At 37.5% G+C, this 27,983-nt stretch overlaps 1 protein-coding gene across 1 annotated transcript; it reads left to right on the forward strand.

The window, feature by feature from the left end:
* Window positions 1-45: 45 nt before the first annotated feature.
* On the forward strand, window positions 46-27,983 carry LOC137397911 (bromodomain-containing protein 3-like). The gene is made up of 23 exons (XM_068083981.1): window positions 46-158; window positions 819-903; window positions 1,007-1,195; window positions 1,792-1,971; window positions 3,534-3,666; window positions 4,621-4,748; window positions 4,836-4,924; window positions 5,498-5,648; window positions 5,837-6,067; window positions 7,897-8,058; window positions 8,808-9,282; window positions 9,631-9,804; window positions 10,208-10,369; window positions 15,268-15,411; window positions 16,804-16,874; window positions 19,729-19,833; window positions 20,976-21,084; window positions 22,407-22,528; window positions 24,123-24,219; window positions 25,007-25,142; window positions 25,829-25,961; window positions 27,234-27,317; window positions 27,510-27,983. The coding sequence occupies exons 2-23, from the start codon at window positions 826-828 to the stop codon at window positions 27,570-27,572; spliced, it is 3,216 nt and encodes a 1,071-aa protein (XP_067940082.1). The 5' UTR covers window positions 46-158; window positions 819-825; the 3' UTR covers window positions 27,573-27,983.

A 27,983-nucleotide genomic window follows, 5' to 3' on the forward strand; every position in this document is an offset into this window, starting at 1 on the left:
TCCACCGGTTGTATATATAAGACTATGTTTCTCCCGACTTCAGTTTTCATCTCTAGATGAGGAAACATCTGCGGTTTTCATCGATGGCGCGCTATAGCTTCTGGCGGACATCCTGGCTCTCAGGTTGTTTATTCGAATCCTGAGAGCTTCACAGAACGGTATAAATTTACTTTTATGATGTGGTGCATCGCGATAACATTTTTGCTAGTATAAACTATTCACTTTAATCAGTATATTTGAAGAGATGACGCGCCATTTTTCACTCACCATTGACGCTACTCGAAATACGAAGTATATACACTAGAACTAAACTATGTAGCATTGTTAGTCCAAAATCATTCTTTGTAATATATTTAAGTTTTATATTATTAAGTTTGTACACATTGACTTTTTTTTTCCGTTGAGTCACGATAATCGTCTTGATTGTTATTTACTGGGCGTTCTCGCAGTTGAATAATGTTGTATTGTCGGTATTAATGTGCAAAAGTAAAGGGTATTATTCCAGTAGCTGACGCACGGGCCTCTTTCAATATGGATAACATGAGATGCTACGTTTTATTTGGCTTGGTAGTATGGAAAAACGTTGCTGGCATCTATTATACGTGCACCCGAGACATTTATCGTTATACGCTGCATGCCTTACATGGCTCAATGTAACCGCTATCTTCGATATTCACACTAGCCATTAGTTTAGTTTGTTATTACACAAAATATTACGTAGTGCTAAATTGTCCTGCTGGTCAAGTCAGAACCAGTTGAATATATGTTCATGCTTCGTCATGATTGTTGAAGTTTCTAGTGATGCTTTTATTACTTAGGTCCCGGATGGAATCTGAAGTGGGCTCCACAAACACGCTCACCTCAGCTGTACAAGACACCATGGCCACCTCTACTGGGGGAATGGTGGGTACATTAAGGCGCTTTGTGTTTGTTTAACTTATTTCAAGGTATTACTGTTACGTTTGGGTAGTCCGTGCATCATATAACAAAGCTGTTTCGGTTGCAGGACCAAGATGACATTCAGCTTTCACCACCCCCAACCACAAATCCGCCTCCACCACCCTTTACTGGTAGAAAAGGCAAACTGACTAATCAGCTACAGTATATTTCCAAATCAGTCCTTAAGCCACTCTGGAAACATCATTTTGCTTGGCCTTTTCATGTACCAGTCGACTGCATCAAATTAAAGCTCCCTGTAAGTTTCCATTTATTTTGTCTATCAACTAACTTTCTTCTGATCCAGTTGAACCAAGTGATTCGTAGAACAGCGTATGATAATTCATGGTGTCAGGTACTGAGGTCGCATAAAATATATCATTGACCTTTTTTCTTGCCAAAGCCTGTGTGTTTGGTCACATAAAATCTGAATTGAAATGGAAGTGGTCAATCTTGAAATTCCAAAATAGATGTTAGTATTAGTGGTGTGGTGCTCAGTGCGCTCTTTTGGTATGAGATTCTGATGTGTTTAGTTTATGTAGTAATACTAACATATTGACAATGGAACTCACTAAAGCCAAGTTGAAAAGAAAATGGTTGCACATGTTCGTATCTGTTGTATGCCAAGCCTTTTCTTAGAAATTCAAGACAAATGTATTACTAAAAAGTTAGCGCCAACTAAATATTAAACAAATTTTTTTCAATCCTTTTTGATACATATTTTTGTATTAAGCATTGTTTTAAAACTCCTTGTTAGTCTGCATTTGCCAACTCTTTCCAGCTGTTGCCTTCTCATTATGTCACTGGAATTGTCCTCTCTTACAACTTGGCTATTATAGCTTATTTGTCACGCAGGACTACTACAAGATAATCAACAAGCCAATGGATTTGGGAACTATAAAAAAGCGGCTAGAGAACAACTATTACTTTTCGGCTAGCGAATGCATGGCTGATTTTAACCAGATGTTCACTAACACGTACATATACAACAGACCTGGGGAGGACATCGTGCTTATGGCCCAACAACTTGAAAAGGTTGGTTTTCTCATAGTATCTGTTCACTGCCTAACTCTTGGTGCGTTAGATACTATTACAATACATTGTGACATTGTCGTCATCTCTATGCAGTGGTGATTTTGACTATCACTGTTATTGTCCAACATTCTGACAATAATTCAGCGTTGCAGTGAGGAAATAGTTCAACTTAACTTTCGACTAGCCAAGTCTTTGGAGTTACTAACTACTTCTCATTTAATATATTCGTAACTTCAATTGAACCAATGTCACAATGCTTGTTATATTTGCTGTTACATTTGCTTGACTATCGTGTTTTATGCGGAAGCATTGGTTGATTTGCTGCTGCTATCAGCTGCAGTAACGTTTTACAAACTTTTAAAATGTTTTTAGCCAATAAATTACCAAGTTTTATCTGTTGAACTGTAAGCGATAAACTTTTGTTCTACTGCAAAACAATAGCTTCAAACAATAAATTCTTTAACTATCCCCTTAAATGAGAATAACTGGACTAATTGACAGAGGTCCAAGTTCACTCAGCCTATCCATGCTAATGACAATCAATTAATTTTATACGTATTCCACTGTTTAGATGAGGCTAAACTTTGCGAGTCTCGAATAATTTATTTCATACAATATTAACAGGATGGTATTCATTTTTAAAGTAATACTAGCATTGAAATGTCTATGAAATTGTTTTTGGTGTTAACAGATCTGACAGTCACCAAGTTCACCATTTTCATTTTAGTTTCTGTATTATTGTGACATAAATATCTGGGTAATGGGAAAAATTCAAATATTTTGCTACAATGTTAGTCAACCCTGTGCATATTAATTTTCTTTGTATAATTTGAACAAATGTTTGTTTGTACATTAAAATTAATTTGCTAAGATTTCTTGAAGCGTGACACTTTTTACATAAAAATGGAAAAGCTGGAAGAAATTGAAATTTAAGCAGACATTTACGCTAGGTAAAAACTAGGCAAGGTTTAGGTTACACTATGCTTATCTAGTACACCATCATGTGTGTGCTGTGATGGCGGTTGATATACCATATCAACCGCCATCACACACGATGTGGTTGACTTGCGAAGAAATTTCATTTGACTGCGAATAACTGTAAAACTATATTTTAGATTAATTAGACAAATTGAGTTCGGCTGTAGTTACATTTTGCCTGCTTTGTTATCAAATTTCATTTCTTTAGATTCATCATCCGTTATATATTACTATTTATCAATTATGTGCTGCATTTTGTTCTCTTAAAGTCTGTATATATTGCTACTAAATTTTGAATTTTCTAGACAGTCTATTCATTATAAAAACGGAACTTGTAAACTCTCATCTTTCCCGAAGCTTTGCTCTGTATTAGCTATTAGTTCTAATGTTATGCCGTACAAAGAGATCACAAATCTAAATTTAGCTTTGGCTTGGATCATAATTGAAAAACGATGATTTTTTATTTAATATATAAAATTCTCATGTCACATGTTTAAAACAGTTTTTTACTTATGATAGATGTTATATAGTTGTTATCCTGGTCTTTCTGTAAGGACTGTCTTAGGCTTTCATTGGATTTGTAGGTGTTCATAACCAAGATGGCTGGTATGCCAAAAGATGAAGAGGAGGTACAGCCACCTAGCAAGGGCAGTAAAAAGCCTACCAAGGCACGAAACTTTGGTCCTCCCCCTTCACTCCGTCAGCACCAGCAGCCAGGTGTGTCAACAGGGATATTTCAAATCATTTGCTATCCAAGTTCACAACGATGTGATGGCCAATATCTATCCACCGTAAAACCTATTTGACCGCTATGGCATTCTATTTTTCAACCTTCCCTAAATGTGGAGTTCAATTAAAGATGGCACTGTATTTTTCAACCATTTTTCTAGAGTGGCGGGGCGCTCCATTAGAGGTGGCATTCAAATAGAGGTTTTACGGCAGGCTTGCTGATATCTCATTCTCTTGTAAATAGCTGCATCTAAGTTTAAGGAATTAGCCCTCTCACACTTCAGGGGCATAACTTTGCCATGTACAGATACTTTAATCTCATTCGGTATAGTTTCCTACTGTATGTAGTTTCAGAGATTCTTTAGTCGTGCATATACAGTCACTCGGATAACTCAAAACTTCACGGGACCGAACGGAAGTGTTCATAGCCGTTCATAGAGTTATCATAGCCGTTTATTAGAACATTTTTGTTGCGATGGCTCTATGACAAGTTTCCGTAGAAAATCGGTGGAATATTTTATTGTTGCATTTATTTTTAACAATACTTGTACTTTTGATGTGAATGTAGTAAAAAAAAGTTCCATGATGATAACTTCAACTAGTAAGCGTACTAAGTAGGCTGGTCTGGCAGGCCTGTTCTTTGCTGTACTGGTTCTCTCATAAATCTTTCTATTGAACGTTAAACAGGAATTGTGCTGGAAATGCACGTACTAAGCTTACGAATGTTAAATTCATTGTTTGGTCAGCTGTGCTCCTATTCGCCCAGCGGATAGCGCTTACATAGCTTAATAAAGCTACTGGCTTTACAACAAAGTTATGTGATTGGCGGAGATTAGCTTATAGCTGAGGAGAGAGAAAGCCGTAAAATATATAAAAAGACTCGCAGATTCTGTTTCCTTACGCTCATGACTTTCCAATAACTTGGAATCTTTTCTCATGTAGAGTCGACTGCGTCTAGTCCGCCTATAGCCCCGGCACCTCCGCCTGTCCCAGCCCCGGCACCTCATTACGATGTAGATTCAACGGTGCCTGCCCACAGCATGCCTCTTGCTCCTTCCAAAACTAAAAAGGTATGTCATTCTATTCGGTTCATCGCGTCAAATTGTATATTTTGAAAGCGGTTGCCTTGAATCCTCACACCTGGTTCATTATGGCAGGGTGTGAAAAGGAAGGCAGATACAACAACTCCTGGTAGAGTGGATCCGGACTATAACCCTGAAGACTCGGCTGCTAAGTTGGCAAACAGGTGAGAAGGATTGTCCTCTTTCTGCTTGAAGAGTAATAGTTACCACGGTGACAATCTTAACCAAGGCTTAAATCTCACTCAATTTCAAGCCTTCAAGAACAGACATAGTTTTACTATTAAATTTCATTTACTGGTAACTTCTCTGTTGGCTATTGAGGCACAAAAACTGTGGTCCGAAAATCAGCTATGATATAACGCCTACAAACACAAGTGATAGCATCAAATATATTTTTGTTTCTTAAAATTGACTTTTTCATTATACTTGCCGAGTGGGCTTTGTTGTACTTATATTGAAAAGCCTAGCAACTAGTTGGTAAAGGGAATTAATTTGTTGTTTGTCCACCTTATAAAGTCCACGATCAATCTTCAGATCTCGCGTTGGCACCACTCCAACGGTGTCATTGTGTGCTAGCATTGACGCCGTTTGGGTGTCATCACTAGAGCAAGCATCACCGGACTTGGCATTACAAATTCAATTTTATAAACTTTGGTTAGATATATCAAGTTATGTACAAACTACATGTAAAATTGTGTACAGTCTTGACCTTGAAGTCAATTTTTGCCTATTGTCAGGCGGGAGAGTCATCGACAGATAAAGCGACCAAAAAAGGATCTCCCTGATGAACCTGTACAGCACTCAAAGGTCTCTAAAAAAGGTCGACTTGGAACACGTCTCAAGTACTGCAGTACAATTCTTAAAGAACTTCTCTCCAAGAAACACACGGTAAGTGTCTGATCTCCACCATGGCAAATTTTCTTAACTGCTTCAGACCTTTGCCTCTGGAACTCGTAATCTTGTTGCTGTTTAGTTTTCTCACAGAGTGTAAGTGCTCATCACCTTGAATTTTCGCTTTTAGTTAGTCATACCGTGGAACTGTTTGAGTGCGCTTTCATGCGTTGGCTGTGTTGTAGGCGTATGCCTGGCCATTTTACAAACCGGTGGATACTCGTGCTCTCGGCCTCATCGATTACTTTGACATCATCAAAAAGCCTATGGACCTAGGTACTGTCAAAGAGAAGATGGAGGGTAGGCAGTATCCGTCCCACGTAGAGTTTGTTGAGGACGTGAGGCTCATCTTTATGAATTGCTACCGATACAATCAACCTGATACTGATGTCGTTGCTATGGCTAAGAAGCTACACGTGAGTCATTATTGTATCTGTTATCTCTAGCCATGAACAGGCCTGTTAATTTATTATAATTTTGTTGTTCCTTCTGCTAATAAAAATGCTTGGGCCAGCAAAGCGCTGAACAGTTAAGCTTGTTAACTTAAGTGGGTAAAGAGCAGATAGTTGTTATGTGGTTACATTTGGTGATAGATGTAATACCTACTGTCTCGGTAAACATGGCGGTGTTCTAGGTGGTGCAGCGTGTTCTAGGTGGTGCAGCGTGTCAATGAGAGCCTTTTACATGTAGCGTTGTATAGAAGTATTCATAGTCCCAATTATAAACGGTTACATTTGGATTGCTATTAAGTAAGTATTAATTAATGATGCAAGGTGTTATGATCGGTGGCATAATACTAATGAATAGTCATCTTATGTGGTTCATGCTAATTTAGACATCGCTTGATTAAGTTTTAACCAAGCGAACATCCATTCAAAAACAAAGCTTATGCTCATAGCCGTTCACATTTAGAGTTGCCCTCTCGTTTTTGTATATTAATCATTGATTAAAAGATTGAGTGGTTTTTTATTTTTTAATCATTGATCAGTTTTGTGTGTCGTGATTTTACTAGATCAGTTGTGTTCTTAACAATCGTCACTATATTCTTTACTAGATCAGTTGTGTTCATAACAATCGTCACTATATTCTTTACTAGATCAGTTGTGTTCTTAACAATCGTCACTATATTCTTTTATTATCATGGATGAGTCTAGCTACATTTTTATAGTTCTATTCGATAAGGACCTTACATTCGTGCTTGACGCTTGTCTGAAAACCATTAATATGGGAATTTGTGTTAAATATCGATTGCTTTCTAAATATCTATTGCTTTCATATTGAGAAATAATTTGCGGATGGCAAACTTAGCCATAAAATCCAGCCGTTTTTATGGCTAACTTATTTTATGGCAAACTATTTTGCCGTAAAAACAGTTTGCCATGAAACTTGGCACAAAACCTTTGAATGTTTATTAATTTTGAAGATTAATTCAGCTATACAAGAAAGATTCAGAAACACCTAGAAATAAGCTGGAAAGCAACATATTTTGTCCCTAAAAATCTCTGCATTTCAAAGTTAAAACACTCCATATTCTGATATAAAATATTCAAATATGTTGTAAACGTCTATCACGGAAGCATTTTGAAATTAGAAATATAATGTATATATAGAATAGAAAGATAAGACACAAATATATATTTTAATCTGTGGACAATTATGTAAAGACTAGTATTAGTGCTGTTGGTCTGAGAGGGACTATTGCGCTGTGTAATGTCTTGAAACATCATTTGAAAAATAGTGGCTTGCTGAATCGTAATTACCACTGGTATTTTTCAAATGGTGAAATGCATGAATTAGTTTGCACAAGTTTCAGGCCGTTCGGATGCTTGAAGCAGCAGCGTGTGATGTCGGGGCTCAACTGATTCAGGAAATAAAATTAGTTACTACTTCTTGGTTTTGTGTTTTATGAAACCCACTATTGATCTCATTTTCCAAAATGTGCAAATGTATTTGCCTGTGAATGAACATCTTGGTGAGAATTTGGCCTGGCAATATCTACAGAAGTGCACAAGATAATATCTCGTTATTCTTTCAGTCTGAAAGAAACTTATTTTTTGTTATTCCTACCGTGATATTCATAGAATAATGTTTTAAAAGAAGTGTCGTTCACATATAATTTGTCAGTCACTTTGTTTGCAGTTGATTAATAGCAGTTTCCTAGATGGATGTGATGTGTGTATCCATGTTAAACATTTACCGTTTCACCAGCTCTGATTTTGTAGCCTAACACGACATCATCTTGTAGGATGTGTTTGAACTTAAATATGCAAAGATGCCAGATTCTAGTGGCGAAGACAGCGATGGGGCAAGCAATGCAGGTACATCCGTCGCTGCTGGCAGTGATGATGAGACAGTCGGTAACCAGGCTGACCGACTATCTACAGGCGTACGCAATGAAGTAAAGGAGGTGCGTTACTGCCAAGTACTTGAGGCGAACTTTCAGCCCTGGAGATTTGTTAAAATGTGTGAAGCTTTCATATTTGTATTCGTGTCAAGTCTAACTTGAGATTTGCTCTTCATGTGATGGTTTTGTTGAAGTGCTGCAGACTACACGTGTCTATTGCTGCCTTCTCCATATGAGTGGATGTAGTGGAAGCTTGTCATTTTCGTATTGCTAGGGCTGCTAAAGATAAGTGATTTTTGCCTTTTTAATGTTCGAGTGAATTGGATAAAAACGAAACAAAGCGTATAAACTGCGGTTGATCTACTGCAAATAAAAAGTGGAGGGTTGACGTGAATTTGGGGTTAATTTTTGCAGTCAGTGGTTTCCATCACCCAGGATGAGTGAGGATCGGCATGTGTAGCTAAAACGATAATAATCAATTTTTATTGACTCCTGTCACTGGCCATGTTCAAATGATATGATGGGTCTCTCGGAAAGCCTGTGTCATATCTGTGACGACTGTTAAGATTTAAACAAAATCAGCAACTTTTTTTAATTCAAAATAGTCTTTTTTTTAAACGTTTTGCTAGCATATTTAGGGTGATGTTGAAGAATGTCTAGGCTATGCCACACTCACATTTCCTTTAAATCTAGATTTGCCCAAGTAGTGCTCCAGGCAGAGATTTTTTTCAAACTAGTTGATGTTGGAGTTTTCATCACCTGTGATTATCTATAGAGTATAGTTGCTTTTTTATTGCTCATGTTCTTCACAGGAAGCCGAGTCACGTGAGAGAAAACAAAAGCTAAAGGAGCTCGAAGAACAGTTAGTTAAGATTCAGCAGCAGTTGGCTGAAGAAAGGGACAAAGAACCTTCGAAGATATCAAAACCATCTGCGAGCTCAAATAGCGCAGCCAAAAAACAGCAACGGACAGCGCCTGGAACTCCTTCCACAGACGTCTCATCCGGACTTAAAAAAGACAAACCGAATGTTGGCACACCAGCAATAAAATCTACAAAAAAACAATCGACAATTTCCACAAAGACCAATAAGCCACCGAACAAGTCTGTCGCATCTAAACGCGCATCTGGTTCTGTGCCGGTTAACAAGGGCGCAAAAACAGCGACTAACCGTAAGCCAAAACAAAGTCCTCTACCGCCCCCGTTCGACTCTGACGATGAGGACAACTCCAAACCAATGAGCTATGATGAGAAGAGGCAACTCAGTCTTGATATCAACAAGCTCCCAGGTGAGCACAACTTTCTGTGTCCTGCTCACTTTAGCCGCCACTCTTTCCGTCAATGCTTGGTCATGATTTTAGTGAACATTTTTATGAAGCATAGAGACGTACAGCTTGTAGAGTTATTGCATCCCAATGCTTCAGATCATAACATAGTTGACAGCAATCTTGAGGGTGATATGGTAGTTACGTCGAAATTAAAAATGGCTAGTCTTGATGTGGAATTGATGGCCATAATCGACAGATGTTTGTCTTGTTTGTTTGTTATGTCTGTGCACCTTCTTGAGACTCTGTAAAAGTGTGCTACTACATGTAGCTGTCAATTACTCTTTTGTCCTAAGCAAGAGGCTTTTACAGGTGACAAACTGGGCCGAGTTGTCCATGTCATCTCATCGCGAGAGCCATCTTTACGTGATAGCAACCCCGATGAGATAGAGATTGACTTCGAGACCCTGAAGCCATCAACTCTGCGTGAGCTCGAGCGTTATGTCATGTCAGTGCTCAAAAAGAAGTCTCGCAAGCCCTACGGCCGTGAGTTTGCTCTCTCAATCTCGTTGGCTCTCTTGTATTGATCGCACAATTTGTTTTAATCCTACATATCTTGTGCATTCTGTTGGTGCTTTAGTGATATATACGTGGAGGTTCGCCACATATCAAGCAATGCTTTTAGCAACCACCTTTTCTCTCTGCTCGGTTTCCCGAGCAGCTATTTTCCCTCGGCGTTTCATTTTTCTGCTGCTCGTGTCTCACATCGGCATCCTCTTCTTACCTCATGTGTCCCCCACTCTCACTGCCTATAAATGTCACTTTTAACCGTCATTTGTCACCCACCTGCCAATGGCTCTCTCTCATCTGTCAACCACTCTCTCATGCACCCTTTCTCTCCATCATACCTCACTATTTTGTTTTTGATGTTTGATGTTTTCTTTGGCAGATCAAAAACCTGCTGCCAAGTCTAAGCATGAAGCGTTGGCAGCGAAGAAGGCCATGCTTGATAAGAGACTACAAGATGTACAGACTTCTCTGAACAGCGGCTCTCGTACGGCCGGTAAACCGACAAGTAGTGCAACTCCTGCCCTCGACGCTGCCCAGTCAAGTATGTCTTTCCATTTTTTAGCACTGGTCGCTTAGTTTCTGTCGGACTATATTAGATTGAAAACTTGCAAGGTTTTTCGAGTTTGAAGGGCAATAAGTTGTTAGTATCACCGTTTCTCTTTTCCTTAGTAAGTTGTGTTTTGCAAAAAACTAATTCTATACCATGTGTTGATCAAGATTTGAATATCAATATTTACTGCATCGATCGGTGTGCCATCAGACAACTATTAATCGGTGTGTTGTAGTCTCATGAAAAGCCAGTGTAATATCTGTGATGAGTGTTGGAATTTAGATAAAATTGACGACATAAAATTTGTTCAATTTAAAATCATTTTTTGAGAAACGGTACTTCACAAGAAAGATTAGGGTGATATGTAGATTAAACTCATAATTACTTAATTTTCACACAGCATGTAACATGCTATACCTTACTAGTGTACTAGGTGATGTACCTTACTAGTGTAATAGGTGATGTACCTTACTAGTGTAATAGGTGATATACCTTACTAGTGTAGTAGGTGATATACCTTACTAGTGTAATAGGTGGTGTACCTTACTAGTGTAATAGGTGATGTACCTTACTAGTGTAATAGGTGATGTACCTTACTAGTGTAATAGGTGATGTACCTTACTAGTGTAGTAGGTGATATACCTTACTAGTGTAATAGGTGATGTACCTTACTAGTGTAATAGGTGATGTACCTTACTAGTGTAATAGGTGATGTACCTTACAAGTGTAATAGGTGATGTACCTTACTAGTGTAATAGGTGATGTACCTTACTAGTGTAATAGGTGATGTACCTTACTAGTGTAGTAGGTGATGTACCTTACTAGTGTAGTAGGTGTTGTACCTTACTAGTGTAATAGGTGTTGTACCTTACTAGTGTAATAGGTGATATACCTTACTAGTGTAATAGGTGGTGTACCTTACTAGTGTAATAGGTGATGTACCTTACTAGTGTAATAGGGGATGTACCTTACTAGTGTAATAGGTGATGTACCTTACAAGTGTAGTAGGTGATGTACCTTACTAGTGTAATAGGTGTTGTACCTTACTAGTGTAATAGGTGTTGTACCTTACTAGTGTAGTAGGTGATGTACCTTACTAGTGTAATAGGTGTTGTACCTTACTAGTGTAATAGGTGATGTACCTTACTAGTGTAATAGGTGATGTACCTTACTAGTGTAGTAGGTGATGTACCTTACTAGTGTAATAGGTGTTGTACCTTACTAGTGTAATAGGTGATGTACCTTACTAGTGTAGTAGGTGTTGTACCTTACTAGTGTAATAGGTGTTGTACCTTACTAGTGTAATAGGTGGTGCACCTTACTAGTGTAGTAGGTGATGTACCTTACTAGTGTAGTAGGTGATGTACCTTACTAGTGTAGTAGGTGATGTACCTTACTAGTGTAATAGGTGGTGTACCTTACTAGTGTAATAGGTGATGTACCTTACTAGTGTAATAGGTGATGTACCTTACTAGTGTAATAGGTGGTGTACCTTACTAGTGTAATAGGTGATGTACCTTACTAGTGTAATAGGTGATGTACCTTACTAGTGTAATAGGTGATGTACCTTACTAGTGTAATAGGTGGTGCACCTTACTAGTGTAATAGGGGATGTACCTTACTAGTGTAATAGGTGATGTACCTTACTAGTGTAATAGGTGATGTACCTTACTAGTGTAATAGGGGATGTACCTTACTAGTGTAATAGGTGATGTACCTTACTAGTGTAATAGGTGATGTACCTTACTAGTGTAATAGGTGGTGCACCTTACTAGTGTAATAGGTGATGTACCTTACTAGTGTAATAGGTGATATACCTTACTAGTGTAATAGGGGATGTACCTTACTAGTGTAATAGGTGATGTACCTTACTAGTGTAATAGGTGATGTACCTTACTAGTGTAATAGGTGGTGCACCTTACTAGTGTAATAGGTGATGTACCTTACTAGTGTAATAGGTGATATACCTTACTAGTGTAATAGGGGATGTACCTTACTAGTGTAATAGGTGATGTACCTTACTAGTGTAATAGGTGATGTACCTTACTAGTGTAATAGGTGATGTACCTTACTAGTGTAATAGGTGGTGTACCTTACTAGTGTAATAGGTGGTGCACCTTACTAGTGTAATAGGTGATGTACCTTACTAGTGTAGTAGGTGTTGTACCTTACTAGTGTAATAGGTGATGTACCTTACAAGTGTAATAGGTGATGTACCTTACTAGTGTAATAGGTGTTGTACCTTACTAGTGTAATAGGTGATGTACCTTACTAGTGTAATAGGTGATATACCTTACTAGTGTAATAGGGGATGTACCTTACTAGTGTAATAGGTGATGTACCTTACTAGTGTAATAGGTGATGTACCTTACTAGTGTAATAGGTGATGTACCTTACTAGTGTAATAGGTGATGTACCTTACTAGTGTAATAGGTGATGTACCTTACTAGTGTAGTAGGTGATGTACCTTACTAGTGTAATAGGTGATGTACCTTACTAGTGTAATAGGTGGTGTACCTTACTAGTGTAATAGGTGTTGTACCTTACTAGTGTAATAGGTGTTGTACCTTACTAGTGTAATAGGTGATGTACCTTACTAGTGTAATAGGTGATGTACCTTACTAGTGTAATAGGTGTTGTACCTTACTAGTGTAATAGGTGATGTACCTTACTAGTGTAGTAGGTGATGTACCTTACTAGTGTAATAGGTGATGTACCTTACTAGTGTAATAGGTGATGTACCTTACTAGTGTAATAGGTGGTGTACCTTACTAGTGTAATAGGTGTTGTACCTTACTAGTGTAATAGGTGTTGTACCTTACTAGTGTAATAGGTGATGTACCTTACTAGTGTAATAGGTGATGTACCTTACTAGTGTAATAGGTGGTGCACCTTACTAGTGTAATAGGTGGTGTACCTTACTAGTGTAATAGGTGTTGTACCTTACTAGTGTAATAGGTGTTGTACCTTACTAGTGTAATAGGTGTTGTACCTTACTAGTGTAATAGGTGATGTACCTTACTAGTGTAATAGGTGTTGTACCTTACTAGTGTAATAGGTGGTGCACCTTACTAGTGTAATAGGTGATGTACCTTACTAGTGTAATAGGTGATGTACCTTACTAGTGTAATAGGTGATGTACCTTACTAGTGTAATAGGTGGTGCACCTTACTAGTGTAATAGGTGTTGTACCTTACTAGTGTAATAGGTGTTGTACCTTACTAGTGTAATCGGTGATATACCTTACTAGTGTAATAGGTGATGTACCTTACTAGTGTAATAGGTGATGTACCTTACTAGTGTAATAGGTGATGTACCTTACTAGTGTAATAGGTGATGTACCTTACTAGTGTAATAGGTGATATACCTTACTAGTGTAATAGGTGATGTACCTTACTAGTGTAATAGGTGATGTACCTTACTAGTGTAATAGGTGATGTACCTTACTAGTGTAATAGGTGATGTACCTTACTAGTGTAATAGGTGATATACCTTACTAGTGTAATAGGTGATATACCTTACTAGTGTACTAGGTGTTGTACCTTACTAGTGTAATAGGTGGTGCACCTTACTAGTGTAATAGGTGATGTACCTTACTAGTGTAATAGGTGATGTACCTTACTAGTGTAGTAGGTGATATACCTTACTAGTGTAATAGGTGATGTACCTTACTAGTGTAATAGGTGATGTACCTTACTAGTGTAATAGGTGATGTACCTTACTAGTGTAATAGGTGATATACCTTACTAGTGTAATAGGTGATGTACCTTACTAGTGTAATAGGTGATGTACCTTACTAGTGTAATAGGTGATGTACCTTACTAGTGTAATAGGTGATGTACCTTACTAGTGTAATAGGTGATGTACCTTACTAGTGTAATAGGTGATATACCTTACTAGTGTACTAGGTGTTGTACCTTACTAGTGTAATAGGTGGTGCACCTTACTAGTGTAATAGGTGATGTACCTTACTAGTGTAATAGGTGATGTACCTTACTAGTGTAGTAGGTGATATACCTTACTAGTGTAATAGGTGATGTACCTTACTAGTGTAATAGGTGATGTACCTTACTAGTGTAATAGGTGATGTACCTTACTAGTGTAATAGGTGATATACCTTACTAGTGTAATAGGTGATGTACCTTACTAGTGTAATAGGTGATGTACCTTACTAGTGTAATAGGTGATGTACCTTACTAGTGTAATAGGTGATGTACCTTACTAGTGTAATAGGTGATATACCTTACTAGTGTAATAGGTGATGTACCTTACTAGTGTAATAGGTGATGTACCTTACTAGTGTAATAGGTGATGTACCTTACTAGTGTAATAGGTGATGTACCTTACTAGTGTAATAGGTGATGTACCTTACTAGTGTAATAGGTGATGTACCTTACTAGTGTAATAGGTGATGTACCTTACTAGTGTAATAGGTGGTGTACCTTACTAGTGTAATAGGTGATGTACCTTACTAGTGTAATAGGTGATGTACCTTACTAGTGTAATAGGTGATGTACCTTACTAGTGTAATAGGGGATGTACCTTACTAGTGTAATAGGTGATGTACCTTACTAGTGTAGTAGGTGATGTACCTTACTAGTGTACTAGGTGATGTACCTTACTAGTGTAATAGGTGATGTACCTTACTAGTGTAATAGGTGATGTACCTTACTAGTGTAATAGGTGATGTACCTTACTAGTGTAATAGGTGATGTACCTTACTAGTGTAATAGGTGATGTACCTTACTAGTGTAATAGGTGATGTACCTTACTAGTGTAATAGGTGATGTACCTTACTAGTGTAATAGGTGATGTACCTTACTAGTGTAATAGGTGGTGCCTTTTCATGTGTGCCAAACTTACTCCATAACCTTTTCGATTGGTTACAGGCGGAAAATCTCTAGCAGCGAGCAAGCAGGTCGGCAGCGCATCACGTCTTTCCGACAGCAGCTCTAGCAGCAACTCGGAAGACTCGAGCAGCGACTCCTCTAGCTCCGCCTCCAGTGATGAGTCATCGGATGAGAGTGAGACAGGTTAGACGACCCTCTTCCACTGTTAGCTCACGGGCTACAACATAAGCTAGGAATTTATATTTATGCTTTGGTCTATGCTCCGTGCGTCATGAAATTTCTTTCTTCTAGAACGTAGCACACGAGCACTGTACGATATTTTATTTTAGTTGTTATGCATCCAGTGCTCAGCTGCAGTCGGTCATTTCTTGGCTTCTTCGTAGCCCCTCCCTAAAAGTCCAGTTTTGTTGGAGGTTTTTTGTCTGTAGTAGCAGTAATATAGTCTCGGGGTCGGCCACTTGTGTCAAACCAGCCAAATAAACTTCATGCATGAGTAGAGGGGCGGTGGGTGGGTTAAGCATGCGAAGACGGAGAGATGGAAGAATTTCAAGGCAGAACTAAGGCTATCCCGTGGCTCTCTCCTTGGCTATGTTACTCCTGCTACAGGGCCAACGCTGGGCTATATTCTCAAACTTTTATATTCGTAAAAATATTATTCTTATCAACCATCCTATTTGGTATTTATGTAGGTGTAGTCTGTACATAAATGTATTGCTGTACATAAATATTGTAGATTTAGCTTCTATACACGTACACTATTGTATACATGGATATACGTAATGTATCCGTTTTTGTTGGCTAGTCCAGCGAGTGATTCTTATGATTTTTGCCTGAACTCACAAGTGACTGATTGGTGTTTTCCTATAAATTTATTCTCAAAACCCTATCTCTGTCAAATATAGATCAGCCATTGTTAAATAATCAATCTCTGCCTCTTCCTTTCTTCCTCTACTCCTTTTTTGGGAAGTTTATTTGGCTGGTTTTGTTCACACGGGTTTTTAAATTTCATTTGTTCACCGATTCGTCGTTCGTTAGGCTATATTCACTAGTTTGGTCTGTTCCTATATACATACCCTTCTTACAAATCTTGGCATGTGGTTCAGATGTCAGTCTGCTGCGGTGATTCCATGTGGTATAAGGAGGGTATCAGTTGGCTTTGTGAGAACATGAGCAACTAATAAATTTATTTTGGACGCTGGTCTGTATATAAGGCAAAAGTGTGTTCACCCTCGCGTCTCATGCATTAGTTATGGAAGCTCTATTCAATGCTGGTAACACCATAACTTGCGAGATGATAAAATATTAACATAATTAGAGATTGCTAAACAGTCTTGGGTAGCTCAGTTCATCAGGTGGTTTCACTTTAACGTCCAAATGTAGGAGTCTCAACAAATAAGGAAACAAAAGAGCAGTCTGAGGCTAGCCAATGCGAGATTCTGTAGACTTGTTTGGATGATCCAAGTCTGGGGTGTTTCAAACTGTTAGGTTACTTTTCTCCATTTCGGGTTGGAGAGTGTTTGTACTCTGGTGTTCTCTCTCTCGGAGGCATTCAGTTTTAGCCTGTTGCCCTTGCAGTGATGTCGAGGAAGACCAGAGAGCATAATAAACACAGGGAATCTCTAAAGGCGCCACCTGCAGTCTCCACGGTGAGTGACTGTTGAGTCATAACGTTTCTCAAACATCGATTGCGCTATAAGATGTTGTCTGCTCTTTAAACTACAAAATATATGCGTGATTCACTCGTCTTAGTTTAGCACTTTCTGTCACAGGACTTTTTGGCGGTAGACTTTTTAGCAGGGCTATTTTTACACAGAAGAAATTATTTATGTTAATATATCGTAAATAAATAACACGATAATAACAAGAAAATACAAAAGATATTTTAAGAAAATTCCTATAGAATACCTTTTTCTTGGAGATGAGCGAAGAAAAATAATTAAAATTTTATTTTGGTTCAGTGTGTTTTAGTTGTTGATCACATTATTCTACTTGGTGTTTTATTGCATATTTAACAGCTTCAATAGATCCGTGGCCATGTTGGTTTATTTTGTTGGTCACTTCATCACCATCTCTAGCGTGGATTCCTTCTTTTTCGTGCATGTTTTCTTTCACATCGCCAAATTCAATTGGAAGGATCTCAATCAACTACGTCTGTCAAATACGTAAATGTAGCCGTTATGTACAAATCTTTCTTTTCCATTTCAACTTACAAATTGTCCAGCCATAGCTCACAATTCTGAACTTGTAACCTGGGCCCGAATGTCTGCGTCAGAAATCGTCATGCCAAAAAGTTTTGCGACAGAATGTCTATGCCTGGAAGTCCTGTTCCGACTTTTCTTTGTCATTACATTCAACGTTGATCACCTTTTCAGTCTACTTGCTGGGACAACAAGTAGACTGAAAAGGTGATCGTATTAATTTGTGACAAGTCATATTATTTTCAATACAAATGCAGTCAGATCATAAAATTGTTTTTTAACATTTTGTAATAGAGAAATTTCTCATCTTTTCAAAACTGTTTTCAAAATCAAGCCATTTAATCTGAGAAATAGCCATTTATCAATGGTGATTTCGGTCAATATGGTTAACACAACAAACTGAGAAATTATTTGTTGACATTTAGGAAGGTCATAGCAACTCCACACTACAAACATTACATTTGCATGAATGTTGGTAATGACTTGGCTTCACCAATGTCTAAGCCAGATCGACAATTTTCGCCTAGGAAGCCTATTGTGCACTATATGAGATGCCTCATTTGTATTGAAAATGATACGACCTGTCACATTAATATTTAGGTTATTGTTTGCACTTGATATTTGATGGTCATTTAATAATAATTTACTTTACCAATAAAGTTGGCGAAGAATGAGCTCAAAAAAAACGCGATAACAACACTAGCTTGTGATAAAATCGCATTTTTTTATCTCATTCTTGGCGTTCAGCCTATTAAACATCCTGTAACAAGCTACAAGCAATGTTAAATAGCTTATTTACTTTTCAGAAAAGACTGAGATTATTTTGAAGGCTGAATTTAAAGAATAATGGGTTTTAAGACACCCGTCTCTATATTTCTAAATCGGACTAAACTCCGCCATTAAAAAGCTAGGTTACGTCACATATTTATGGGGCGGGGCTTGTTGTGTCACCGATATTGAATCGCTGTAAAAAAGCCTTCAAAAACAAAAATGACATTGAAAGTTAGTGGACCAATCTTTATTTTGAGTACAAAATCGGAATCAGCGAATCTGATTTACCTATGATAAAACAGGGAAAGCTGTTTGTGGCAGTTATGGGATAACTAGTTTAAATTTATCGAATCAACACGCATAGATTAGGATTAGTAATCTTGTTTTTGCCTCACCAGCAAGGTGCTTGTAGCCTTTGCTACTGGCACTATTTAAATACCAAGTGAATCATTAATATGACATAATCATTAATATTGTGAGCCAAGGACCAGATTGGGATGACCAATACTACTTAGAATTCTAGCCCACTTTGTAGTGTGAGTTTTGTGACTCAGGCCTAGATTATGGAAGTCTAATAGCTACAGAGCTCCTCTGCTAAACGTGCAGTCTATCTTTGGTTCCCAACCGAAACTCCTTCAAAAGGTTGTTTGGATGTTCAAAAAACAATTTATTCGAATTCCAAAATGCTTTTTCGTGTTTCAAATAACATCAATAATCTTAAAATTAGAAAATGATTCACTAGTTGTTTTACACATTTTACATTGAACAATAAATTATGTTGTGAGAGAGCTAGTTGTATACAATGTCTACTTAACTTCTCAGAAATGCTCTGTGAGTAGAAAATGTTTGGCTGGAGAGTTCTTTGCCTGATCAGTAGTAAGTCATACCACAGCCTCATTTCCTCAGCTTTGATGCAAAACCAAGTCTTGTAATAGCTTCCGTGTTTTACTTTTTTTTTTTTAAATTATAAGGATACACTTAACACTACACATGAGAAACAAAATACAGTCAGTATTTCATAACCAGATCGAACATGGTGGCTCAAAATATTGAAGATAACGAGTGAAAAATGCATTTTATTTATCGTCACCGGTGATTGAGTGGAAGTTTGCGTTTCCCATCTTGAGCAACGTTGAAAGTATTTTGTTTGAATTTCGATTTGTTTGTGATCTGAAGTATTTAAAATCCAAGTTTGGACTGTGCTTTCTGTGCATAGGAACAATCACGCAGCCATCTTAAAAAAGTCGTTTTAAAAAATGTCTCAAAATCGTTTCAAATCGTCTCATGCCGTATTTGTAAAAGTCGAGCTGTATGTTCTGGCTGTTAACACATGTTAGCACATCATTAATGAATCACTATTTGCGATAAGTAATTGTGGAAAAAAACGGAAGCATTCATTGCTGACGCTATGAGGACTAAAATTAATCCAACAAAATGTCCATCATTGCCTTAGCTCCAGGTGTCTTCAGTCAAACATCAGATGTCATGGCTGTTATTACGTGTGCTTCTTCATGTATAATATGCTCTACAGGTGGAGCCAAGTCGATCATTAACTCCAATACAATCTGCAGTGGTCCAACCGACTCTCGACAATAACAGTGACTCCAATCACTCGCTGCCCTCTAGTCAAAGACAGGTATAGTGACTTTCTCTACATACAGATATGGTAGCAGGAGATTACATGCTCGTTACTGAATAAGGAAATTATGCTCACACTCCCGCTTGACTTTAGGCTATTTCTAGGCATGTTATCTCTTTCATTGATCGTTTTATTTCTATTACTGGGCATGCTATTGCCTTTTGACGTGTTCTTTGAGAAAGAGTAAATGGGTTTCATAAAGGCTGGTTTTCATATTGGCTGTCGGCACCAGCAACGGGATCGTTAGACCATCACAATGAAGTGGGAACTTACGTTTCGAGCACCCAATTGATCGGCAGCTTGATCGCACAAGTTTGCTATTGTTGGACTTTTCGCAGGCATGCCGCAGACAAAACATACTCAGAATGCTCTGAATGGATGAGAGCAAAACGAAATTGTCACCGGGATACATATGGAAACTTATTTTTTCTGCAACGAACAGCCATTTTCTAAGTGGCCTTGACTTAGTGTAACAGTTTGGTCATGTGATAACGATGACACAGCTTCATGTGAACACAAGCCTGTGAGCTTCATGTCACTTTGTTTTACCGCACTAACTTGCCTGTTGAAGTATCGCAACCCATATAGACTAAACGCTCCGATAACGTAAACTCCAATTAACGTAAATAATTTATGCACAGTTTGGGCTTCGTAATACATAAAAATGTCACGTTAAGTGTGAAGTCGGTGGAAATTCGATTTGAATATTGAGAATCTCCTTTAAAATATCCCTTTTTTCTTGTCGCACTTGGGTGGAAAAGACGTTCATATAGGGTTATCTCTCTCTTCTGTATATATACAAGTACTCTGGCTGTCTAGTTCGCCAAGAGAGACCGTCAGGTGTGTCGATAAAACACTGAAAAAATAGTCGGGCAATTATTCAGAAGTACTTGAGGGCAATCGATTGATGCAGGCGTTAGAGTGTCGGTATACCAAGATGAATGTCACGAGTTGGTGTCTCATCGGAAGCTATCTTTTATCTTAGACTTGTTCCCTGGCGATGGATAAACGGGACAGCTAGACAGACCACTCTTATGTTTAGTAAAGATATATTTTTGTTTTACTTTTAGACATGAAATATTTTTGCTTTTTGTTTGGAGTAATATAGCATGTATTACTATAATCTCGATTTACTACAGAGTTTAGCATCTGCACCAGAGTTCTTCATTGGAGAAAGCCGCATTCCTAAGGCTAGTACTCTTCCCACCCCTAGTCCTGCAGCGCCAATACAGAAGTCGACTGGACTCGGTGGGTGCTCTTATCTCCTTGGCTGTGAGATGGCTGGCTTTCATTAGCTTGGTTTCATATAATTAAAGTATTTTCAGCTTGATGTTTAAGTCGTCAGAATCGCGTAGAGTGTCTGAAATAATTTATAATTTGACATCACATTTGCCTCCATGTGATATTCTTTTAAGTTAAACGCATTATTTGCTTCTAGCTCTGTTGATCAAGTATTTGATCCTTGAAGTATCTGAATATGATCTGAACATCAAGTAAATTGCTGAAATCATGATCAAAAGTGGAATTCACAAAAATATTAATTTTCAGTTCTATGGTCCCTAGCAGATACGCTACTTTGTTTGTTTCCACCCCCCAGTGGTTCTAGTTCAGATGAAGCATTATTTTGTTGAAGTGAGTAGCGGATGACTCGCAACTTCAAACTGCTCAGCATAGATGCTACATTTTAACATATTTACATACTGGCGCTTTTACCGACAGGCGTTAAACATAACTCTCTGTTATTTTAGATTAGCTCATTGCGGTACTTTTGAGATTGCTGTAGTTCCAGATTAGCTTTTAAAATTATAACAATTTAAAAATCAAATCCCTAATGTCTAGTCCCTAATCACTAAATGCCCCTAATGTTTTTCTTGGTTACCCCCATTGGCCATTTATAATGATGGTCACTTTCTCCTTCCAAAAACTTTTGGGATCGACGAATCAGAAATAGGGTATGTGCATTTGATTTGTTGAAATGAGGGGTCTTCATCGAACAAATTACAATTTACATTGTAATTCCTCCTATCTGAAATCGTCTTCACTTGAGATTAGTTACAGAGCACACACAGACTCGTAATTAATAATAGGTAACTTTTGAATCAATCTTAAATTTTTGAAAATGATTAGGTGCAGTATGTATGTCAGAGCCTTTATTTTTTGTGTAACAATAGCAGTTGTTTTAAACTGTCAATGCAATCACAAAATTCTGTACACGCGATGAGTGAGACGATTAAAGTGTTGGCCAATACGGCGGCTCATCGTGACATTTAGTATAGACTGACGCTCAGTTAATAGCTTACTGACTGAGCTAATCAGCCACCTTCTAATCTTCATTCTCTACTTTGGTACAGGAAAAGTGAACAGATGATAACATAAGCACAACTCTATCAGTGCATTATTTTAAATATTGTAATATATATATTATATATATACATATTATATTTTTATACTGTTATTAGTTATTGTTACAGTTTTAAAATGTATTATATTTTAAAACTGTTCAACGGCGCTTTGATTATTTAATACTACAAGCTATTAACCGAAGTTGTCTTCTTTCTTCAATTTAACAGCGAGTCTGAAGCCCTCAACGTCTTCCTTAGTCTCTAATGGTTCCTCAGGCTTTGGCTCCACTCCTGCCAGCCAATCATCTCAACCGTCCGGGCAATCACTTAGCACCTCTAGCCAATCACAAGTGAGTACTACTCATCATAGATCTCTCTTAGATTTATAGGGATTAACTTACTGCAGCAGATGAAAATGGTGAAAGAGAACCGTTGGTTCAAAACCATTTCTGCTGAAACATTTGTTGAGAGGGTAATGATTAGTTTTGGGAAACTTATTGTCATGTCAAATTGTCAGTTTTCTAATACATGAGAATAGATGAAGAAGAGGAGGTTTCAACTGTGCTCTTGTTACGTTAACGCAGAGGACGATACTTTTGATGTCAATAGATAAACCAGAGTACTCATCTACTTTTTATGTCTTTGGCTACTCGATTTTCATATATTATATTTGTGTATAACATTTCACTTTATCTATCTCAAATTTATTATTTTAACGTGTTTTTGAGGACATTTGTTTGGACATAACAAGATGTTGACCCAGAGTTTGATTGATCATAGATCTATATGATATAGTACAGTCATGTTCATAAATATTAACACTCCTGTCATTTTAGTGTTTGCTAACTTTAGACCAAAATTCTGGAGAGTATTGATGACATACCATATACAAACCTAATATCAAATTAAAGCTTGAAGTCTCCTTTATTTGATAAACCCAAAATTAAATTTCCCAACACGGGTTGACCTTGATTTTAGAAGTTTAAAGGCTGGAATGGCTAAAGTCATGATACTTTCAAAAATTAAAATTGTCCTACTCAAAATTGTTCAAATGCTTTGAAGTTCAGTCCATGGTTTACAGAATGCTTAAAATGTATTTGAAGATTAGAAATAATTGTCTCTGAAGTAATTTTAAATGGAATTGTGGGTAAAATATCAAAGGTAAAATATTGCTGTTTTTTGTTCAAAATTAACTCAGTCTTGAGAAAGAGAAGAGTTTTTCCAATGTGTATGGAATTAGTGGTATTGGAAAGAATGAAGTCTCAGCTGCACTTTGATATATAAATTGTTGAATACACCATAATTGTAAGACTTACTCAGGCTTAATTATAATCTTCTCATCTAATACTACTCGTAATTCTAGGGGTGTTGATATTTATGAACATGACTGTATATGATTTTACAGTTATGTATATAGATTGTACATCTATATAAATCATGAAGTTTGTTGTCGTCGTTCGGTGTCCATCCAGCTATAGGCATTAAAATCTAGCGATGAAAAATTGATAACGCAGAAGTTCTGGTCTCGGAACTTCTCGTTGGCAAGGCGACAAGTTATGAGTCGCTATCTCGGTTAAAATTCTTATAACAACTCTGTGCTACGCGCAATGTCACTAAAGCTTGCTCTCACATTCCTTATTCGTAAATTTAGCCATACGGATACTGGCTTACTCAGCTTGGCCAATGGCAACTACATTACCTTCCACTGTTTATAAGCTGCTTTTCATACCCATGCTACACCGGACATTCAACTAGTATATATATGTATGTGTATATAGATGAACTGTACATTCATATCCTGTCAAGTGGGCTCATTTCCACTCTATCTGATTGGTTTCAGTTGTGATTGTTTCAGTGATTGTCAATTCATTAGAGTTTTTCCTTCTTTGTATTTGATCGGAGTTGTCCCTCCTTTGTATGATAAGTGTTCACTCGCTGTTTCAGGGAACTGACCGCCAGTTGGACAGGTCCGACTCGCTCGGCTCTCAGCTCAGTCTCAGTCAAAGTTCTCAACAGCTCAAAAATGCCAAGTCATGGGCAGGTAAGGAGTTGTCCTCTCTTTGCTAGCTCAAAATGCGCTGAAAATATGTAGTGTATGATTATCAAGAGATTTTTTTTTAAATTGTGCCAATAAATTAGTTTTCATTTTAATAACAATAACCAGATTAGTTTTTAAATCTATGGTCATATCTCATACATCTCCTAACCTTTCGCTCATGGCAAACAATTATTGTACAAGAGAACATGATTCCGCACTGTTGCAACGGCATCTGTATTTGCTCAAAAGTTTTAGATAGCGTAACGTTACTGTTGAGTATAAAGCAAAATTTCATGATGAGTATTAAAGGATCAAATGCCAACACAAACTTGCATTGTATAAACATGTATTGGCTAGTCTGAAAAATATTTTAATATCATATATATATAATATATTATATATATTATATATATAATATATATATATTATATATATTATATAATAATGTATGTAGAGGGTTGACTGTATGTAGAGGGGTGATTGTATGTAGAGGGTTGACTGTATGTAGAGGGTTGACTGTATTTAGAGGGTTGACTGTATTTAGAGGGTTGACTGTATTTAGAGGGTTGACTGTATTTAGAGGGTTGACTGTATGTAGAGGGTTGACTGTATGTAGAGGGTTGACTGTAGACTGGTGTGGTTTGTTCTGCCTGCATCGGTCACACAATGTTAAAACTGCCAGTGACAAGTATTTGAGGATGCTAATAAATATCTTATAGCGGGAAAAACTATATGCATTACGAGCATAGAAAGTCATGTTTGGTCAGAACTAGTTTAATATTTTGTGTAGGCATTGCAAACAAGTCTCAAGTTCCAAGCTCAAAGAAACCAGTCGCATCAGGTAATGCATTCAAGGAATACAAGATGGCTGCAAAGGCCAGAGAGGAGAGTGAGCGTTCCAGAAAGACCAAACAGGAACAAGAGAGGTCGGTAGTTGAAGTCTCGCTGCCAACCAACTACTTCCATCAACTTATTTAGTTTGTTTATTTTATTCCCATCCAAGTGTAATGAGCCTGTCACCTAACAAAAATAGTTCTATTGTTGATCTCAATATAAATTGTCTCTTTCGATATCTCAATCCCTCTCTGATGATCTCTCTATCGATCTCTTTATCAAGTGATCTTTATTTCTCTCTCATTCTATTAATTCCTCTTTCAATTTCTTTATATCAATTTCTCTCTCTACATCGATTGCTCTGTTTCTATCGATCTCTCTCTAACGATTTCTCTCTATCTATTTCTCTCTCTATTGATTTTTCTCTTTATCGATTTCTCTCTATCGATCTCTCTCTCAATGGATCTCTCTCTGTCGATTTCTCCCTATCGATTTTTCTCTTTATCGATTTCTCTCTCTATCGATCTTTCTCTAAGTATTCCGCGCTCTATCGATTTTTCTCTTTATCGATTTCTCTCTATCAATTTCTTTATCGGTCTCTATCTTAAATCTTGCATTTATCAAGAGTTTCCGAGTTTTTCAATGTTCATAAGTTTCACCGATTCGATAGAGAAGAGATTTTACATTGACATGTCTTAGTATTTGACACCACAGCCTTTCTAAATTATAATATCAGCTAGTAATCCTAATAGTACTGTAACAGTGGAGTATTTTATAGGAGAAGAGTGGAGGCGGAGAGAGTGGAACAGGAGAGAAAAGCCGCTGCTGAGAGGGAACGACTCCTTGAATTAGCAGAGCGATCACAGCGTCCAGATGTACCGGCTAAACAGCCCCCTCCCAAAGAAGATAAGGTATCTATCCCTTTCTTATCAAGATATTCGACTCGTAGCCTTAGTTCTACACAGCCTAATAATTACTTCGAGTAGTAGTAGTCACCTTGTATAGTAGTACTTACCTCGTATAGTAGTAGTTACCTCGTATGGTAGTAGTCACCTCGTATGGTAGTAGTCACCTCGTATAGTAGTAGTCACCTCGTATAGTAGTAGTCACCTCGTATAGTAGTAGTCACCTCGTATAGTAGTAGTCACCTCGTATAGTAGTAGTTACCTCGTATAGTAGTAGTTACCTCGTATAGTAGTACTCACCTCGTATAGTAGTAGTTACCTCGTATAGTAGTACTCACCTCGTATAGTAGTATTTACCTCGTATAGTAGTAGTTACCTTGTATAGTAGTACTCACCTCGTATAGTAGTAGTTACCTCGTATAGTAGTAGTCACCTCGTATAGTAGTAGTTACCTCGTATAGTAGTAGTTACCTCGTATAGCAGTACTCACCTCGTATAGTAGTAGTTACCTCGTATAATAGTAGTTACCTCGTATAATAGTAGTCACTTCGTATAGTAGTAGTTACCTCGTATAGTAGTAGTTACCTCGTATAGTAGTAGTTACCTCGTATAGTAGTATCATCCTCCAATATATTTTAGTTCACTTATCTTGGGATCATTCCTCCGTACAAATGTCTTTAGATAATTGTGTCAATTGGAGCTAATATTTGTCTCAGTTTACAAAGTTATTCCCAACATACCAACATCTAACATTTCTGTAGACATAATTTTGTAAATGAAAGTATAAATGTCAGCAAAAATTAACGATAATAATATTACAAATCAACGTAGTTTAAGCTCCACTTATTGTTTGCTAAAGTAAGTTGGGCACGTTTTTATCGTTTCCTCCCTATTTACTAAACCAACATTGTCCAGCCTTCGTTTTTATTCATGTCTTTCTCAGGCAAACTGACAATAAAACCATTTTACTGATTCTTTTGTCAACTTAGATTTCACTTCAATCTTTTCACAAGTTTATCAAAGAGATGTTTTTGATGTCATATGCAATCGAGGTATTTAAAGTAATTTTTGATCTTTGAAACGAACCAAGCAATGCATTTTTTATTTCCAAGTTGTGCCAACATGTGAAGCAAACATTGGAATGGATTAACTTTGTTTATATCTGTTAACATTCTAGCTGCCGGAGACATCATTTCTTGCCAATCACACTGTTAGATATTGGTTGCCTGTCATACTTCTCCATGAGTTTTAGCTTGCAATCTAACGATCGTTTTTCAGCCAACTCCCCCATCAGACTCCGCAAGCAAAATACAACGGGAACGAGCGCGTTTGCGGGAACAGGAAAAGCGGAAAAGGATGATGGTAAGTGATCGAGAGCGGACTGGGAGTTGTCTCACTTTGCAATCATATACTAGAGTTGTTCTCTCATGAAGGCTCACACTGATATATGATGATTACTGTACTCTAGATACATTATAGCACATGAAAGAATGATGTTTACTCTCTATTCGCTGGCTGCACACAATCGTTTCACTCCTAATTTTTCTGTTTTAGATGACTAGTCAAATCGACATGAGCGAGCAGCAGCAACTATTCGAGACATTTGAAGCTATGTGACCTGCTTTCGCTATTGGTCAATCTGGATCATGTGATCATCAGAGCCGTCCCTCATTGGTTATTACAGACTCATGACTGCTGTAATTAACTCCTATTGGCTGTTCATTACTTTGAGACTCTCAAGATTTTCTTGATAAGTTGCGACTTGCATGCTCTCATATGATTGGTCTCACTGGTTGGGACAGTCGAAATGCATAGTGGAGCTAGTCGTTTTGCCATTGCTTTTGGGCTGATATCTGTATCGAGGTGTTAACTGTATTGAGGTGTTAACTGTATTGAGGTGCTCGCATTAATTTTCTTATATTTATGTACATTTTCTCTGTAAAGGCTGTATTAGGCGCGTGAATCACCTCCAACTCTCTAGCTATTTGATTGTATCAGTAGGAATAAAACTACTATGATAAAATCTTA

This window comes from Watersipora subatra, chromosome 6 (assembly GCF_963576615.1).
Source record: "Watersipora subatra chromosome 6, tzWatSuba1.1, whole genome shotgun sequence".
Taxonomy (NCBI): Eukaryota; Metazoa; Bryozoa; class Gymnolaemata; order Cheilostomatida; family Watersiporidae; genus Watersipora; species Watersipora subatra.